Source organism: Phodopus roborovskii, unplaced genomic scaffold (assembly GCF_943737965.1).
Source record: "Phodopus roborovskii unplaced genomic scaffold, PHOROB, whole genome shotgun sequence".
Taxonomy (NCBI): Eukaryota; Metazoa; Chordata; class Mammalia; order Rodentia; family Cricetidae; genus Phodopus; species Phodopus roborovskii.
In genome coordinates, this window is record NW_026126416.1 from 14,811,440 (window position 1) to 14,831,892 (window position 20,453).

At 42.1% G+C, this 20,453-nt stretch overlaps 1 protein-coding gene across 1 annotated transcript in view; it reads right to left on the reverse strand.

Moving 5' to 3' along the window:
* Positions 1–20,453, reverse strand: part of Ism1 (isthmin 1) — a 76,576-nt gene that overhangs the window by 18,593 nt on the left and 37,530 nt on the right. The window contains exon 4 of the mRNA XM_051183148.1: positions 8,177–8,407. Within this exon, the coding sequence (XP_051039105.1) occupies positions 8,177–8,407 (231 nt within the window). The remainder of the gene's footprint in view (positions 1–8,176; positions 8,408–20,453) is intronic.

The window sequence follows — 20,453 nt, forward strand, 5'->3', positions numbered from 1 at the left end:
TCTGCACATACATGTACCTGCATACATAAGTGCACCCACACATATTTGAAACATGTGTATATATTGGTATGTACACCACATACACATACATATGCCAAAAAAGTATACTGAAGCTTCCATAAAAGTGTACTGGGAGCATCCACTTTCTTTTCTTTCCAGTGTTCTCATGGATATGTAAGGAAGCCTAGCCTTGATCACTGCATAAAGATAGGCCAGAAAAAGACTATATGGAAGAAAACTGAGACTAAGGACTCATGACTGACACTATTATGGATCTTTCAGTCCCAGTTGGGTCACCTTCAGTGATACCACACCTGAGCAAGCTCCCTTGGCTTAGTTCTACCACAATTTCTGTTCTAGAGGACGATGAGCAATCCAATGATCATTGTTCCAAGCTACTGTGTATTGTGAGATTGTTACATGAGGCAGCCTTTTGTAGATTAGGGAAACTGACTGGCACATAGATGTTAATGGGTGGCCAAAGGTCAAAGGCTAGGAAGTAGCAGAGGAGAATATGAGTCCAGAGCTCCTGTTCTTACCAACTTTGCCACCCTGCCTTCCAAAAGTAACCGATAGATGTATGACCCTCCTCACAAGATTGAGGGAGCAAAGAGGTTCAGGTACTGGGAGCGGGCTAGATGTTATAGGACTTGATAGATGCTGAGTGCAAGGCTCTCAGGGCAAAGCTTTTCTAGCTATGATATTTCACTCCTCCCACTGTTCAGCCCCAGCAGCAGGGTCAAAGCACGTAGTTCCTGAGCTATCGTTAGAACTTGTTCTTTGGATTATCGAAGCCTATTTTTGAAATCTGTCACAGGTCTGGAAGAACACGGCTTCTTGGCTCTGAGAGACAATCAGCATAGAAAAATCTTGTTTAAAAACTAATAAAAGACTCATTGGGTTCCTCTGGCCATCACATAGTTCTTGCAACACCTTCTGGAAGAGTTACATGCAAATGAATCAGAAACACACACTCCAAGTAATCAGCGCAAGATGTACTGGGCAGATGTATTCCCGTTTTGCCCTGACCCGACATCTGAAGAGTTGTTGTTATTCCCTGCCAAATTGCACTGGGGTGTGCCCATCCTTTAGATAAACAGCTTGGGGGGTGTTTGCATCATATGCAGTCTAACACTTAAAGAAGCTGCCAAGCCAGTAGTGATCCTGAGCTTGAGATCTAGAGATGGTCCAGAGGGCGACCTTAGAGCCCATAGTATGCTGAGGATGTATCAGGCCAGGTATATCTACCTCCTCTGTTGTAGGATACCTAGAAGGGCACCAGGAGCATTAGACCATGTTGCTGCCATTGCCTTAATTTGTGAGCAACACTTGTAATCTTATAACTGTGACGGTTTTATGAGATTCATCTATAGTTTTAAGATTAGGAGAAGAAAAGAAATACAGCACCCATGTTCTATCATTGTTTGGTGGAATGGACAGTTGCTAGGGAATAATGACTACTAGGACCCATATGGAACTTTAAAAGGACAAGTGAATAAAGAGTACACCACTGGATGGCATATATAAAACTAGCATGGCAGGATGGGCAGGGCAGAGTCTTTGAATACTTAGCCTTTCTCCTTTGAAGCCCCATCCCCCTCTGCCTACAGATAGAACCACTGGACTGCAACGATTGTCTGCAAGGATATTAAGGGTCTTGGAGGAGAGAGGCTGCCAAGAGCCAGGGGAGCCAGGCAAGCAGGCAATTATGGTAATGAAATCAGTCTCTGAGTAGAAGATAAGAAAGGACAACTTGCCCAGCAGTTTCGATACTCCGTTTGTATTCAGACTGGAGTCAAAGGGATTGCTTAAACAAAATGTGCCCTGCAATTTCTCCAAGCGGGGAATAAAAACAATTTCATGTTTCAAGCTATTACCGTCAATACGATTTTCTTTCCCTCTCAAATTGCTGCTCAGATCCAAACAAAATAGAGTCCTTGCCTGTCGAGGCAATGGGTAGCAAAATAGGAATTTACTCCCAAAACTATATCAATGACTAAATCTCAACAGCTTCGAGGTTTCTTTCTTCTCTTTAATTTCTAGCCACTGCCCCAAATGAATTACAAAACAAAACAAAACACAAACAAATCTCAGGACCCACCCTTCCCCACAGTCAGCAATGTGGAAACCTCATACTGATATCAAAAGAAGAAATCTAATCTTGAACCTGAAATTTTATAGGCATCCAATTAAAAAGATGCAATGAGCATGGCAAATGCCTTCTCAAATGGCTGGGATTACTTTTCTGTTTCCTGTTTCCCTTGTTCTATTCGGGTATTTTAGAGTCAGGGAAACCATTGGAGAGATCTCTTGAGCAATAAATGTAAATGCACTGGAATTATGGAGTGTGTACAGTAAACTTCAAGCTGATAACGACCCTAGGTCTCCACATCCTTTCTAGCTCTATTATATATCCCTGAGGTACCTTAGTACACCTCGCAAAAGAAAGAGAACTTTTTCAAAAGCTCCGGGCCCAAGGCAAGACAGAATTCTCCAGCTACAAAGGGTAATGCAAAAATAGGTACCAGTTCTGCCCCAATCTGGTAACTATGTTCAGCTTTTTTGTTGTTATTATTAAATAGTTAAAACTTCTATTAGAACCAAACTCACTCCTGCTCTACAAAACAATTTCTGTAGCAAGACTTAAGGCAGCCCCCACTGCTAATGAGCCATGGCCACTGTGAATATGTACTTTGTGCTGCTGCAGGGAACCTAGGGGAGTTTTCTCTCTTGTTGCTCCTCTGAGCTTTGTGAGCTGAATGGCCTGGGCAGATGGATGTAGGTTAGAATTTCCCAGACAGAAAAAGGATTCCCTCAAGAGCACAGAACATCCAGGAATATGTCTGTGGCAAAAGTTTCTGCTGCCCTTCTCCCTTGACAACTGTGGCAGAAAGAACACAAAATAGGTCAAGAAGATATTCAATCCTCTTGTCTTAGACCTGCTGATGCTCCAGAGAAACTGTGGTATTCCCTACATAATTGCGGTTAGTGCACTGAGATTTGTAGCAGTGTGCCTGCCCAGATGTATTGTCTGTTCTACAAAACTTAGACTCAGTTTTCAGGCACAAACTTGGCTTAGGGAAATCAACTTCCCATGATAAATGGTGAAAAAAGTATAGAAACAGTTTCCAGGTAACTCTTATGCAATTAATCTTTTAAAACGTTATTTATTCCCCTACCCAGCCCAGTATATGTGTGTGTGTGTGTGTGTGTGTGTGTGTGTGTGTGTGTGTGTGTGTGGTGTATATACTTGCTATAATTTGTTTGTGGAGGTCGGTGGACAACTCTGTGGAGTCATTTCTCTCCTTTTACATTTATGAGGGTTCTGGGGATTGAATTAGGTAGCCAGGTTTCTGAAGTAAGGGCCTTTACTCACGGAGCCATTTTAGCAGCCTAATTATTCTTACAGATATTGTTCTGTCATCCTCAAGTGCATCATCTTCACCTCGCATACCTACCAGTTCCAGAAAGCTTGCCATACACATAAACCTGTGCTAAGCTCTTCTTATGGATATTCTCAGTCCTCAGAGATCAGATGATGTAGGTAATTGGAGGTGGAATTATCACACCAATTTTATAGACAAGGAAACTGAGGTACAAAAAGATTGAAAAAAAGGTCCAGGGGCTACAGAACCCAAGACTAGCAGGCTGAGTGGGTAATGGTGCTAGACTCCAAACCTAGCTCACTCTGACTCCATAGTTCACCATGATAGCAGAAGCCCGAGAATCTCAGCTGTACAGGTTTGTTCCCATTGGCACCATGGTTCTTATCCAGGACTTGGCTCTTCCTCAGCCAGACTGGCCATTTCAAAAGTATCCATAGACACAAGAGGGAGAATCAGAGATAGAAGGATTTAAAACCCTGACCACTCCCTCTGAGTATATCTTGTAGCACCCCAGAGGCCTAGGGCCATGGAAATAGGTCTGTGTAGAGAAGAAAGGTCTCTGGATCACTGTGTTTAAGTCCCTCTCAAGGGAGGCAAAGAAAGAATTATATTGTTTGAAGTGGATCCTGACCTCAGATTAATTCAGAAAAGGGATATATTTGCTTGTGACTAGCTACCGTAGTGATGAATTGATGCAGCAAGTCTAATAATGAGTTTGTTTTGGAATTTTTGTCTTTATTATCTGACCATCAACCAAAGAACAAAAACTCAGCCAAGAGCACTAAAGTTCAAGTCTAAGTTTTCCTGGGGGATTTACTTTCTTTCTTGAATGATTTTTTTTTTAAAGCAGAAACTAATTTCTTAAGTTGTTTTAAAATCTAACATAGAGAGGCAGCTTAGCAGTCTGAGGCCTTTTCTTTCTATGCAGAAATAATACTACCCCTCCCCTCCCCCAAGCCCACCATTTCCTCAGCCTGAAACTAGTGCCAATGTGGAGTCTAATTCCCACAGAGTGAGGCTGCCTGACTGACTGCATAAAAATACTTCCCAGAAGCAGACGCGAGGCTTTTAATAAGGGTTCTTCACCCAAAACGTCAAGGGGCCCAAAGGACACAACCCTTTGCAGAAGCTCAACAATGTCACTTTGGAGATGTGCAGACATTTTCAAAGGACGGACAGGATCCTGTCCTGGAGCTTTGGATGTATTTCCAGAGCTGGGAGTGGCAGAGGGGTCAGGGACAAGCATATTGATTCCTCCTGTCTGGTTCCTGGGCTCCAGCCGAGGATAACTGGGTGGGAGTAAGGGGCACTTTGCCTAGGGAGGACACACAGAAGGTCAGAGGCTTTGGCAGCAGAAGCCTACCCCTGACATACCCCTTTTGCTACTAACCAGGGGAGAAATGCTGAGGCCCCTTGGTGAGCAGGGAGGGGGGGTTGTGATTGACTGGATGGGCTGGATCAAGCCAGTGGCTTTCAACAAAAGAACACTGAGTTCTCTGAGGCCTGGCTGAGGGCTGCCAACCCAGAAAGCATCACCCCCTCTCCTTTGGGAAGGAAGCCCCTTATGTTCTAAAGGACCACCAGGGAACTGGTTTACTCAAGTGTAGTGGTGCATGGGATGGTAGAGGCTAATGCTGTACATAGGAGCATGTGTGGGCAGAAGACAGACAGACAGACAGATACACACACACACACACACACACACACACACACACACTCACACAAAGAGTGGGGGGGGGACTCACACTACCCTTTGGTGACTGTCTAGAAATGGAGTTCAGTTCTCTTTAGGGCAAAGAAGCCATCAGATCAATTAAAAATTTCTGTGTCACTCCTCTACACTGTGGAAGGCCAACAGGCAGGGACTATGGAAAGCAGAATGGAATAACTGGATTGTGCAGCAGGCCTTGTGTTGTTTGGGGTCTGGCTTCAACATCTTTATGTTGGAACTGTATTAGTTTCAAATACATTCTGCCAATAACTATGATATTTGAAGCCATAGAAAACCTGTATTCTTGGCAGATATTGTGGTCTCTGGTGTCCAAAATGCAACTCTGGAAAAACAAGAAACCTTCCCAGGAATAGGTCCGTCCTCCGCTTGCCATGTCCTCCAAAGCTTCCCTTTCAGGACCACCATTTGGAGACAAAATTCTTCTTGCTTGAGTGCTGGGTAAGGACAGGACCAAGTGCAAAGCATTGGTGGGGACTTTCACTTGTTCCAGATCTACAGAAGCAGGGTGTTGAGAGTCTCAGTGGCACTAAGGCAATGATTTCCATCCATAACCACACTTTGTGGTGGATGAAGAGGATTCTGTAAAATTCCAAGAGGCTCTGCCCAAGAAAAGCCCATGTTTTGAGGATCCTTGGCTTTGTGGGCGGGGCCTTCTCTTGTCCCACCCTTATTCTCTGCTACCTCACCTTGGCCTCTGTCTAGTTCTTTCCACACTGCTGAGCTCCTTCTCCAGGAGGAATGGTCTCAAAGGGTCCTTTACTTTCTACTCAGAAAAACAGCACAGCTTATTATGAGGGTATCTGAGGAGTTTTCTTGGCCACTTTACTGAATTCTTGCACAGATCTGTCATGTGGGTGAGAGAGGGCTCATCTTTTCCCAGGTTTAACCTGTGATCCCAACAACCTTTGTGCTATTGTCCTTCCTTAACATTTAGGTGGCACTTTCAAAGGTCCCAGAGGTACCTGACAGAGATTGGGCATATCCAGACTGATGAAGAAAGAAAAATGGACACAAGAAGTTTGGCCCCAAACTCAAAAGCCCAGAGTGTTCCTTTTTCCCCAATCCAACATTCTCTTGCAGCTTTACATTAGCAGTTCTCAAAGCCACATCTCCCATCCCCTGGGCCTCAGCATTGAGACCCACCCTGATTTCCTGCCTCTGGGATAAATGCTAGCCATGGTGAAATTAAGGTTAACCATAGTCTAAGGTGAGAGCTATTGAGCCTAGGAAGCATAAAATCTATAAACAATGAGAAATTCCTATAGACAAAGCCACATTAGGGAGCAATAGTAGCAATGGTATGGAGCCTACTGCCCCTACTCTGTCACTTTGTCCTGCCCCCAGGTAGATCCACTGCTCTTTCAGAGCCTTGTGGCCGGTTCCAGGGAGGGCACCAGAGTAAAAGGTTTGCTTTTCCAATAAGTCATTAGACTGTAGCACTCATCAGAAATGTTACTTGGTAGTGATTTCTGAGCACACTCTGTCAACTATGATTTCCAAAATCCTTTCCTTTCTAGAGCACTCACAGAGTTCTGCCCTCCTTCTTTCTGTCTTCTGTTGGGGAACACAGTGCTTTTCCTTTCTGTCTTCAAGATCCATCTGGTACTGTTCTGTGTGGTAGCTGGGTAAGCCATACCTGTGTCATCAACAGGAAAGACTGAAAAGATACGGCTTTCTGCTTGCTAAAGTCTCATAACCTATTGTAGTGTTTTATATATAGCAGCCCTTGCTTGATGGTCATTAATTAAGGTCTGTTCTCAGGGACATTCATTGTTAAAAAGCAACACAACTTTGTTGGACGAAAGTTGCTCTGAAATTATATCATGCAGAGTGTCAGGAGAGTGAGTCAGAAGGGCCATGGAGGAGAGAAGGACACACACGCGCGCGCGCACACACACACACACATACACACAATATACATACACACACACTCACACACATATACCACATACACTCATGCATTCCCCCACACCCACCACACATCTCTCTCTCTCTCTCTCTCTCTCTCTCTCTCTCACACACACACACACACCTCACAAATATTGGAGGTGTCGGGAAACCACTGAATTAAGAATGCTCTGAGTTCAAGTTGAGTAACTAGCTACTACACAAGCTAGGCATTTGCTATGATGATAAAATAATGAAAATCTGTCCTTATACAAATGCAGGAATCAAAACAAAGCATAGAAATATGGCTACAGACACTTAAAGAAAGATTGGAGTGAGGTGAAGGATAGGCCACCTAGGGCCCCTCTGAGCTGCCAGAAAAATTTTATTCAGGGAGCAGAGAAGGTGCAAGCAACAGGCACAATTAGGAGTGTGTTCCTGACACATGGATTGGTGGTGGGTGGGTGTTCCTGGGAGCCAGAGATCCTGGAGCTGAGCTCCATGACTACAGTGTACCAGTCAGGTGGCTTTGGTGAGCAACATAGTGATTCCTCCTGGGAGTATGGCTTCTCCTTCAAGAGGATGTTTGGGGGGTCAGACCAAAGCAACTTTTCCCTTGTAATGTAGATGAATGCTATCACTTTTTAATCCAAGAACTCCTTGCTGGTGTCCTTTTTCTGCGGCTTCATTAAAATCCCATTTTAATGAAAAAATCCCATTTAATGAAAAATGAACTCCCTTCTAGGGAGTTCAGTTATCACCTTCTTTCTTATTTATTTCTTTTTTGTAAGCCATTTATTCCTTAGGAGGAATTCTCCTGAAGGAATTTCTGGTGTTGAAGGCAAGCTAGCAAGGCACTGAGGGGAAGTACCTTCCTGAGTGCTTTGAAGATAGATTGTGGGTTACTTGGTCTACTCACAGGTCATGATAGCTTTTTCCTATAGCTACCACATTTTGTTAACTGCAGGGTACATTTTTAAAAATATATCTCAGTGTCTCAAAAGTCATCAGGTGTGTTGCAACACTATCTTTATGGGAATAATACCCTCTCAGCATGAATCACAGAGGGTTTGAGAAGGGCAAGGGGGCTCCAGTGATTGTTAGAATCAGGTAAGGAAACAAAGAGATGCACTGTTTTCTTTTCCTTTACCTGCCAGTTGCTGAGAATTACCTGAATATTTGGATTCTGCCCATTGATATCAGCTTTGGAAAGATCTGGAAAGTTTGGTAGGTCAAGGAGAAAGGATCTGGGGCCGTCTCTTTGCAGTGAAGGATGCCCAGTCTCATGAGGAAATCGCTGTCTGGGGAAGGGTTGGTGGACGACTTGGTGCTCCCCTGGGACTTCTTTGGACAGAGGAAAGCCAGTTTCTGATGTGGAATCACTCTCCAGGTTGAGATTATTCTAAAACAGACAGACAGACAAGCAATGAACAAATACTTAGAAGACAGGTGGTTAAAAGTGCTACCCTTAACAGTCCATTAAATCAAGGGACAAGGACACTTAATTCCAGTGGCTGGAGTTAACCCAGTGTCTTAGTCATTGTTCTATTGCTGTGAAGAGACACCATGACCAAGGCAACTCTTATACAAATAAAAGTTTTAAATTGGGGCCTTGGTTATAGTTTTAGAGGGTTAGTTCATTATCGTCATGGTGAGAAGCCTACAGGCATGGTGCTGTAGCAGTAGCTAAGATCTTTACTTCCTGGCAATACAGGCACCAGACAGAGACACTAGGCCTAGCATGGACTTTTAACACCTCAAAGCCTATTCCCAATAACCTACTTCCTCCAAGGCCACACCTGTTCCAACAAGACCATACCTCCCAGTCTTTCCCAAAAGGATCTACCAACTGATGGCTAAGCATTTATATATATAAGCCATTCTAATTCAAACCACCAAGCCAGCAGAGTATTCCCAACTCATTTCCCTAGCACATGTTTCTCCTTCTGTAAATGTCAAATCAGGAAATGTTTCTCAGTTTGCTACTTAAGCATTTTCTTTGGAGTTATGAGCCATTTATTAAGTACCAAAGCACATTAACCTAAGAGAGGTATTTTGAAGGAAAAGAGAAAACTCATTTAAAGCTGGGACTAACTTATAGTTTGTTCCTCACAGCCTCTACTGGGTAACCACCATGGCTTTACTTACAATCTTGATGTTCAGCTTTGTTTCTTTGGTGTAAGACACAAAGGAAAGTATTTCATTAAATTGGATAAATATTTAAGTCAAACTATTGACTACATCTATCCATTTCATACATTGTATCTCCATTCATCAATACATTTACCTATTTCTTTCTGTTCAGCCATTTATTTTTGTCTATTCATCTACCCATTTAGCCACATATATATCCATTTCATTCATATATTTACATCTATCCAATAAATAAATCCCACCTACAAGATAGGCATGAGATGGTACATGATAGGTACTCTTTTAGAATGTACATCTGTGTGTAACAAACAAAAAATAGACAAGTAAGACAAGAGACTACTGATTGCTAAAGAGTACGTGATGATGGAGGAAACATTAGCTAGGTAGACAGAAATCACCTTTTTGAGGCGGTAATAGCAGAGACAAGGTCTAAGCAAGAGGAGGAGGATCCTCAAAGTGATCCAGAGGAATGACATAGAGCAAATAAGACAACACTTAGAGGAGGAACTGACAGCTACTTATAGGAACATAAAATCAGGAAGGCTGGGTATAGAATGCCAAAAGTTGAAGAACTACATGATAGAAAGATGAAGAGACAGGAAGTGACAAAAAAGAAAACTCTGAAGTTTAATGCCTTTATCCTTAAAATTGCAAGTCAAATGGTTTTCTTGCCTAGTGAAAAATGTCCCAATTTACTTGTCATTGGGGAAATGTTTCTAATGTAGATATCCCTGTCCTCATACTCTCTCTGGAACACTCAGTGAAGACATCCTCCATCCCTTAAGGGACAGTATTTTTATGTTTACTGGTGGAAGAAGATGTGGAGATAGAATTTCCACAGCCTTTGGGTCAGTGGTTAATGCTGTTGTTATTGTTGGGCATGTTTTGAGGTTTGGGAGTTATGCTCCAGCACATTGTCTCCACACGCACTCCCTGCCCCCACTACAGTGCTGTTGACCCAGCCAAACAGTTCTGTCTAGAATAAAAACACATTGACTCTGAGTACCCAAGGTCAAGAGGAGCCTCAAAATGACACACAAACACAGACCACCTTTGTCAATGTTTGAAGTGGCAAGGAAGAACCTGGAGCATATCTGTCACCCCTGAAGTGTGAAGTGAGAGGTTGCTTTCATGTTTTCACTTGCCTTTCCCTTTTGCTCAAGAGATGTGGCTGAGCCAGTGTCTCTGTTAACCTTTCCAGCTACCTCTTTGCCATGGTTTCTGTTTCCTGGCAGATTGTAGAGGGAGTTGGACTAGAATTCTGAGGCATTGCTCAATGTAATGAATTCTAAATGCATTATTGTCTGATTGAGTTGCAGGGGTGGGGGTGACAAGGAAGAAAGAGAGATAGAAATGAGAGAGAGAGAGGGAGAGAGAGAGAGAAAGCGAAAGAGAGAGAGAGAGAGAGAGAGAGAGAGAGAAACAGGTGAGGAGAAAGTAAAGAGAGAAAATAGAAAAGTTTTCTTCAACATAAGACCACTGTCCCAACCTCCCAAAAGGTACCAAATGAGGTTGTTTCTGTGCAGTTAACACAGGATGCCCAGCCAATACTGATGGTGTTAGAGTACAGTTGGTTCTCCCTGATGGTGTTGGGGAGTACAGTTGGCTCTTCCTGATGGTGTTAGAGAGCACAGTTGGCTCTCCCTGATGGTGTTAGAGTACAGTTGGTTCTCCCTGATGGTGTTAGAGTACAGTTGGTTCTCCCTGATGGTATTAGAGAGTACAGTTGGTCATACCTGATGGTGTTGTTTCTCCATGTTGACGTGAGAATGTACAATTGGTTCTCCTGAATAATTTCTTTTTTTTTTTTTACTTTTTAATTTAATTTATTATTTTCATGTTGATCCCAGTTCCTTCTCCCTCCCTCCCCCCCTCCCTCCCTCACTTTTACCCTCTCTGCCCTCTCACATGCACCCTAACCACATTCCCCTGGAATAGAAGACAGGAGAGAGAGAGAGAGAGAGAGAGAGAGAGAGAGAGAGAGAGAGAGAGAGAGAACATAAAAGAGGGAGCCAATATTGGTTTGAAGAGAAAATTGAACCCAAATAAAGGTCTAGAGACCTACAAGACTGCCGCCAACTAACAATTTGAGCATCCGTGGAAAGGCTCCTGAATAATTTCTTGTTGGACACTTAGGCATATATATCACATAAGGGGTTTGGTATTTGCTTTCCAAACATTTTATAGAATTTTGTAATTCAAGTCACAGATTTATTGTATCAACTAAATATGTTCTTAACTAGATCAACAACAAAACTCTTTGTGTGGCACTATAGCTCAGAGGTGGAACATTTTTCTAGCATGCTCAAGGTCCTAGGTTCAATTCTCAGCATCGCAATACACAACGAAGACTTCTTTTTACTACTAAATTTTGTGGTTTTGAAGAGATTTGAAATGAATATATGTGGCTAATTGACATTTTACTTAGGTGTCTGAAAAGGAAAGGACGAAATTTAATTTATTTCTTTTTCTGTTGACTCTTGAACTCTTCCGATAGAAAATTCACCATTGTAGAGTGACTACTGGCTTAGCTTCAAACCAAACAAACTCTTTCAACTTTCCATGGCTTAGTGCCCCTCCATGCAGAAGCACAGCAGATAATCACAGCCCTATACTCTTCCAGCAAGATGGTCAAGAGTTGGGCTGTATCTACACAATAAAAGAGAAGTGCAAAGTTAGGACCTTTGGCTGAGCAATTCAGGCCACAAGTACCTCTGCTGGGAATAGTTTGAGGACTGGGATTCAATTATGTTTTGAATTGAGTCTTGCACAAAACTGTGGCATTGCTCCATCATTCCCCAACCACCCTATCCCCTAGACACTGGGACTCAACATTTGTAAAGTATTTGGGAGATTGGAATTAATAACAAAATGCTATTCACTATCTCTGAAAGTCTGAATTATGTTTATACCTCTTCCAAATGTAATTACGTGGAAAACCTGAGTTCAGGGAAGGGTATTTAAGAATGGTCCCTCTAAGATGAAATGGAATTTTACTCCATCAATAACAAAATAAGAGAGTACCCATTATTTTGGTGATCTGAGATGGGAGGATGATGGACATCCACTATCAGGAGGCCCTTCTTCATCTTTCTTAAAGGGGCATAGGTCATATCTTTCTTGCAGATCCCAGTTGATGACAACACTCTGGTTATGCATACTCACAGGATATCCCACTTAAGTTATTATAACATGGTAAAGAGTTGCAGCATAGATGACAACTGTAAAAACAGAGTTTTATTTAGACAAACAAAACTCCTTTTCTGGAGATGATAGTTTAGAGATGTCCAGGAATTTAAGACAAAAATTACTACATTCCTTCTGTCTGAATTAAAGTGACACAAGGGGCTGGCCTGCTCAGCCTTTAATCTGTGACTTGCCATTGGCCATGTGTCAGCTCCACTAGGACACTGACACTCCCTTGATGGTCCTAATGGTAGAGCTGTTACCCACTGAAAATAAAAACAAGATAACTGAAGTTGAGGAAGGTGATCTAGGTGGGTCAAAATTAGCTAGCTATGGTTTCATACTTGCTATCTTTGTGCATGGGAATCCTTAATTTTTCTGTAAGTAGTTGGACTTAAAATAGCATGGTTCTAAAAACATCAGGCTCTTTCAGGTTAGTGTTCTGCTTCAGATAGCAATAGTGTGGCAGATACTGCAGTTGCCTACCCAATGACCCTTCCTATTTTTTTCTTATTCAGTATTTGTTTCAGATGGGAAGATGGATGCCTAAAACTATATTTCCCAAACTCTGTTGTGGCTGAGGGGTGATCACGTGACACAGGCTGTCCAGTTAGGGTTAAGGAGAGGTGAGGACTTGAAGTGCTAAAAAGGAAGCAGGTTCGGTTTGCCTTTTGTCCTTCTCTATCCCACCTTCTCCTGTATAAAGAACTGAGAGTACTATCAGCCTCATCACATCACTCCAGGATTGATGATGCTCCCATTATCCTTGTCATTGATAATTGCCCTAGTTAAGGTTGCTATTGCTGTGACGAAACACCATGACCAAAAGCAACTTGGGGAGGAAAGGGTTTATTCAGCTTATGATTCCACATCACAGTTCATCACCAAAGGAAGTCAGGACAGGAACTCAAGCAGGTCAGGAACCTGGAAGCAGGAGCTGATGCAGAGACTATGGAGGGATGCTGCTTATTGGCTTGCTCATCGTGCCTTGCTCAGCCTGCTTTCTTACAGAACCCAGGAGTGGCACCAATCACAATGGACTGACCTCTTCCATGTGAATCAAGTAACTTAATACTTAATACATTAATCAATAAAAGTTAATCAAATAATAAATAAAATGCCCCCTAGTCAGATCTTACGGAGGCATTTTCTTAGTTGAGGACCTTTCCTCTTTGATGACTCTCGCTTGTATCAAGTTGACATAGAAAGACCCAGCACAATACTGCTACAGTAGCAGCTGCAGTATTCCCTTCTGTAAAATCTATTTTATCTTTAGAGCTGTAACAGTTAATTAAATGTTAAACTCTCTCCTTTATTGGTTTAGGTGTCAGTTTTTATGCCAGGATCATGTGTCTGGCTTGGTTAAAAAAAATACCACCATCTGTCATTTATAGAAATACTGATGGAATCTTGGAACTGCATTAACTGCCTGTTGTTGCTCATTTGTGGTAGTTAAATAATATTAATCTTTACAGAGTAGGGAGTGTACTGGTTGCCAGAGATTGGGAAGGTTAGGGAATGAGTACCAGAAGAGCTTAGGTAGTGGGTACATAGATATAGTTGAGAGGACAAGTTAGGTCTATTGTTGTATAGCACAGGAGAGTAACAGTAGTTCTCAACAATTTATTGTATGTTTCAAAATAACTAGAAAAGTTAAAAAATTCCCAAAGCATAGACTATATAGTAAATTTTTGAGGTTAATTATCAGCAACTTATTGCTCATGGCATACATATTTTGAATTATACTATATAAGTATGCACAATGTTATATAGTATGTGAAAAACATTTTCAATAAAAAAATAAAAACCTATGTAGCTAGTTAACCATGTTGAGCTTTTGATCTTTGTGATTGAACTCAATCCTTAAATGACAGAATTATTGGCAGAGCATAAGATGAAATGTGACTGAATCTTCGGCAGCCAGTTACAGATTCTGGGCTCTGCAACCTCCCATAACATCCCATATCAAATTTGCAACCCTCTACAAATACTTACTGAATTGTCATTGCTTCTGCATTTACACATTATATTCCTCAAATCTTGCTGACTGTGCTAGGCAGTATTTCCTTTAAATTATACTAGAGTGCTCTCAGTAATGTTCAAGGGTTTGTCTTCACTCAAATGAACCAGAGCTCATTGCACAAAGGGCTGAATCAAGAGCTTGGGAATAGACAGTGCACATGAGTTTGGAATACTTTGCAGTGACAGGCAGCAAGGATATTTTCAGTTCTTAGCAAAGTTCTCTTGGGGAAAAAAAGCCACAGGTACCAGCTTGTTGGGCTCCCAGTTAGAGCAAAACTATATGACTGATGCCCACTGAATCTGAAAGTGCATGAACATACATATAATAGAACCTATAAAGAAAAATGACTATCGTTATTTGAAGTAGCTGTAATTAAACTCTGAGGGGGTAATTTGTAAGCTGAGATCAAAAGGAAATACAAGTGAATAGGTGAAGAGAACGGGAAAGTGGGAAGGTGAGCCAGGAAGACACAAGCCTGCAACTGACAGCCTGTTTTATAATACTGAAGAATTCAGAGCCGGGAGAGGCACAGCTCAGAGCCCTACTGTGATGTAGTTGACTAGTGTAAACACCAGCCTATCTTGTGACTTCTCCACTGGGTGCTACGTCACTCCTGGCATTCTGCAAGTTAGTTGGAGGCTTATTGGAGCTGCATGGCACTCAAATTACCTCAACCCTCCTGTATCTTCCATCTTCCTTTTCTCTCACAGTTTAGTCCTGCATTCGCCGGGACAGTTATACTGAGATGAAGGAGAGAATTTTTTTTTTTAAGATGATAAACCCATGGTTTTTTTTTTTTTAAATCATTGTGTTCTTTATGCTGAATACATTATAGGTGCAAGACCAAGGCTGTCCAGTCACAGCACTCTGCCACTGTGTGGCCCAAGCTTCTCCTTGTGATTACCACAAACAACCAAATCTACGGCCAGAGTGGTCAGAATGGCCAGAGTGTCCCAGTTGGTCATTTGCTGCAGGCAATGGATACAAGGGTGAAAGCACAAGGTTCTTTGGACAACAAACCACAGGACAAATTGAGATGATGACCATCAGTAAGGAAGATGATCAGTAGAGAGGAACAGGGTGAAGAAATGGTCAACGGATCCAGTTTTTGGAAAATGACCTAAGCATTGTTGTCCCTGTCTGCAAATAGCACCGGCTCCTGTTGGCAGACATCAACCAAGGGCTGTTGTGTGAAAAATACGGCTGCTCTCGCCCCTGCCCGAGCCTCCAGGAGAGGCACACGCTGGTAACAAACTGGTTTGCTAGAAATGTTTTAGTGCTTTTCCTTTTCAAGGCTGTGGAAACTATTCCCAGGCTAATACAACCAGGCCGACGTCTCAGAGTCAGACTAGATGGCAAATTTCTGGGGGGCAAAGAAGGCTATATCTTGGATCTCTGCACCCCATACCTCAATTCCAACTGCTGAAGGGGAGCCAAATAAGTACTAGTTAATGATAATGATTGCTATGTCTTGTTAGATTTTGTTTTAATTAGGCTCAGGCTGTAGGCCTCATTACTCCTAATGTAGCTTTAATGTGGGATTCTAAAAGAAAAAAAAAAGAATCTAAGAATCTTCTATTGAAGATATTAAAGAAGATATTATTAGCAATGCATTTGGTCTCATAGGCTTTGAACAACAAACAACAGAGATTATAATTAACGTCACTGTAGTCTCTCTCCTGAAAACACACTAACAATATAGCTAATTAACAATATGTCCTCATTTGCAGCTGGACATCTGCATATTATTATCAACAATGCTTGTTTCCTTTTTCCAGATTAAAGGAAGCCATGCTGCACCCAGGCATATGGCTACACTTCTTCCATATTAAAACACTCTGTTTCCTTGTACCCAGGATAATCATACTTTTTTTTTTTTTTTAATCTGTGCTGGGCATCGATTTTGTCTGGAAAACTTCCACACATCTAAAAATAAGTTCAAGAAATGCCATGGGGTTTTCAAAGGGAAGAGCAAAAGTTCTCCATTTGGGAAGATAAAAGAATAAAGGACACACTGATTATCTTCACACATGATTGAAGAGCAAGTACTCCTGGGGAGAGAAAAATCAGAAAATGAATAAAATGAGTTTTGGATCTCAGCATCTCCTTCTCCAAGGGACGAAGTTTGTAGTACTCAAGACGATGGAATGGAGATGTGCGCTCTCTACAAGTGGCAGCAGTGGGTGCTGGAAAGAGGCAATCAAGATCCACTAGGGAGACACCATCAAATCTGGATGTGAGGGTACAAAGGTTGATGGATGTCCGTTCTTGTTGTACGTGCATGCGACGCCAATCACTGTCCTGCAAACAGCAGGGATGAAGTCAATAGTTACTTCATCATTGCCTCTATTCTAAACTGAGCAGAAAAAATGCAGCAACTCCTTAGGAAACATCCTGGCAGAGAGGAGATGGCCAGACATGTGCTTCGGTCTTTGTTAGGGGATCCCGGAGACAACCCTGGGCGTTGGTGACACAGCCACATCATGTTTCAAGAAGGCAGGAGTGTCACAGTCCTGGCTGGGAACCAATAGAGCCTTCTGTTTAAAGTCTGACTAATAGCCGAGGAATCTCCGGTTGTGGTGGCAGAATGCATCAGGAGGATGTTTACTTTAGGGCATGGGAGTGACCTCACTTAGGATCTCAGGCACTGCTTTAGGAGAGATGAAGGATGGTCAATTCTCTGCACAGGGGCAGGAATTGGCTCTCTGGGGGAGGAGCTGCTCAACTCTGTTCATCTCCCCTAATGCTTCTGGGCCAGCTGGCAAAATAGAAGTCAGCATGTTGCTGATTTATCTCTAATACTTCTGTATTGCTTTGATCTTAAAACTGTAGGTTATTAGTGGCATTTCAAGTTGTGTTTTCTCCATCGCTGGCACAGAAAACAGAGGGGGTAATTTTTCCAGGACCCACTTCTTTTATGTTCTGTTAGTTAAAAAATGAACTGAAATCACCCTTTCAACTCTAAGATAGCATAGAAGACATAATTATAAGGATGGAAAGCCAGTTTTTCCAGAAGAGAATCTTTACTCATGCTATAAAACATCAATGAAAATATAAAGTAGAAAATTTGTATTTTCTAGAGTCCTCCTTAGGGGTAGCTAGACAAACTTAGATAATAAAGCTGGATCTCATGAGTCCTTGTCCCTGGGTACTCAAATTTGAGGCCAGACCTTATTTGCCAAGGGCTATAATGGAAGGCCTGGGCTGTCCACCAGGGGGCTTCAGTCACTGCTTTTTGGCCACACTGGAGCTCAGCATCCTCTAAATGTTGCACTCTGAGCAAATATTATTGAGTATGGATTATTGGTGATGTTTCAAGTTGTGCCTTCTCTATTGCTAGAAGACAGTGATTCTCTGCATTTTAGCTATACCAAAGGTTCAGAGAAAATTACAGAAAAGGGAGGTAGAAAGATTGTAAGAGCTAGAGGGCCAAAGTGTTACTGCTATAATGTGTAGATGTAAAAGAGAATCTATGCTCATAACATGACAACACTATTGTTGCCTAAACAAGATTTGCATAATGACAACACCACTTGACATACCAACATAAATAGTAGAAGTGCTCCCCTAGATAAAGATCTACAGGTAATCAGTGGCTGCAGGATGAGCTCGCTGAGAGGTTGTCTAATCAGTGCTTAGTCCCAAACTCATGTACACATGAGTAACACTAAACGGATTTGGTAGATTCTGTGTAAATAATGGCAAAGAAGAGGTCATGAAATTGAGAGTATATGTGGAAGACACTGAAAGAGATAGAAATATGATATTCATAAATGAATTCTCAAAAATATTTTAAAAGAAAGAAGGAAAACAGAGTGAGTGTCTAATACCAGTGGTTCTCAACCTTCCTAATGTTGTGACACTTTAATGCAGTTCCTCGTGTTGTGATGACCCTCAACCACAAAATTAGTTTTGTCGTTACTTCACAATTTTGCCAACTGTCATGAATCATAATGTAAAGCTCTGTGTTTTCTGATGCTTTGTGACCTCTACAAAAGGGTCATTCAGTCCCCAAAGAGGTTGCAACCCACAGGTTGAGAACCGCTGATCTGGACTAATTTTCTAGCTTGGAGAGGCACTAATCATTGTGCCCATGTGCTAGTTAGTGTCAACTCAATAAAAACCAAAATCACCTGGGAAAGAGAATCTCAATTGAGGAACTGCCTCCAATAGACTGGCTTGTGGAAATTTCTGTGCAGGCATTTTCTTGACCGTTAATTTACACTGGAGGGTCAAACATACTGTGGGAGGTGCCATCCGTGGGTATGTAGATTTTAGGTGTGTAGAAAGGTAGCTGAGCAAGCCAGGGAAAGCAAGCTATCAAGCAGCACTTCTCCATGGTTTCTGCTCAGTTCCTGCCTTGAACTTCTATCCAGGCTTCCCTAAGTGATGAACTCTGAAGTACAAAATGTAAGAAGCCATTTCCTCCTTGTCTTACTTAGAGTTTTTATTGCTGTGAGGAGGAATGATGACCATGACAGCTCTTATAAAGCCAATTGGGATGGCTTACAGAGTCAGAGGTTTAGTCCATTATCATCATGGAGGGACATGGTGGTGCATGGGCAGACATGGTACTGGAGAAGCGGCTGAAAGTTCTCCATCTTGATGCTCAGGCAACAGGAAGTGAACTGTGTGTCACCATGTGCCTGGCTTGAGCATAGGAGACCTCAAAGTCCACCCCTACAGTGACAAACTTCCTCCAACAAGACCATACCTACTCTAACAAAGCCACACATCCTAATATTGCCACTCCCTATGGGGGCCATTTTCTTTCAAACCACAACACTCCCCAAGTTGCTTTTGGTCTTGGTGTTTATCATAGCAACAGAAGTAAATAAAGACAGCAGGTGCCAAGTATCCAAAACCTGCTTTGGCCAGGAGAAGGGGTCCAGCAGGTCAAGGAGGTTCAGGCAATAAATCTGTATCTCCCATATGGAATAAAGGCTACTAAGGACCCAGGCCAAAGCTGGGATTCTGATTTTGGAAGGGAAATCTCAGAAGCTAAGCAAGATCACATAGGATGCTTGTTCAGAGGCTGGCCCTACCCAGTTACTCTACCCATTAAGAAGATGGAGTCTTCTCAACACTTAAGGTCAACACTTTTTACTTCTAATAGTTTCTCCAGTCCAATTACCTATAAATAGACTTTTAAAGGAAATGGATCTCTACCCTTGGAATTGTGGGAATAGTGCTGGTTCTAGAATGAGGCCTGTGTCCCAGGCAGGCCCAACCTTGCCTTGCTGTAAGTTTGAGTAAGTTACTGTGGTTTGCTTCTATGGTAGAATGGTTTTAAAGATGTCTACAAATCTTTCCTCCCTATACAACCCTTCTTTAAGCAGGTGTACCTGTATATAATCTTTGATGATGCTCCTCACTGTGAATTTGTTCATGCTACTTACTATGGACAAATGGACAGTAACAAACACAGACCTCAAAGTGCATGTGTTTTAGTGTTGCCTATTTTAGTTGCTTTTTGGAGTGTGCTAAGAAGCCAGGATTAACTTACTGAAATGGGAGACATGTGGATCAGGGGTCATATATCTTAAACCAATCAATTTGCCAAAGGACAGTCATCAGCTTGAGATCACGACCACCAGGACTAGCTGAGCCAACTTGGATGAGATTAAGAGAATTATGAAGCATAATAGACTTTTATGGTTTAAAGTTAACGAATTCAGAGTGGCTTGTTATACAGTGAAAGCTGATACAGGACCTATATAATGGTCTTATGAAGTAGATGAGAATTTCAGAAGAGCTCTCAGTCTACCCAGTTGTGATGTCCTTAGGCTGTAACCCTTACAAGACAGTTGTCTTGAACAATTGTATCACAGAAATGAGGTTTTTAAACATTTAAAAAAAGATTGCTATTTTTAAAATTATGTATGTGTGTTATGTGATAGAGACAGATACAGATAGAGAAAGGGAGGGAGGAAGAGAGAGAGAGAGAGAGAGAGAGAGAGAGAGAGAGAGAGAGAGAGAGAGGTGTACATAGTGCAGGTGCCTGTGGATGCCAGAGGCATTGATTTGCTTGATGTAGTTGCTGAGAACTGAATTCAGGTCCTCTACAACAGTAGAACATGTTCTT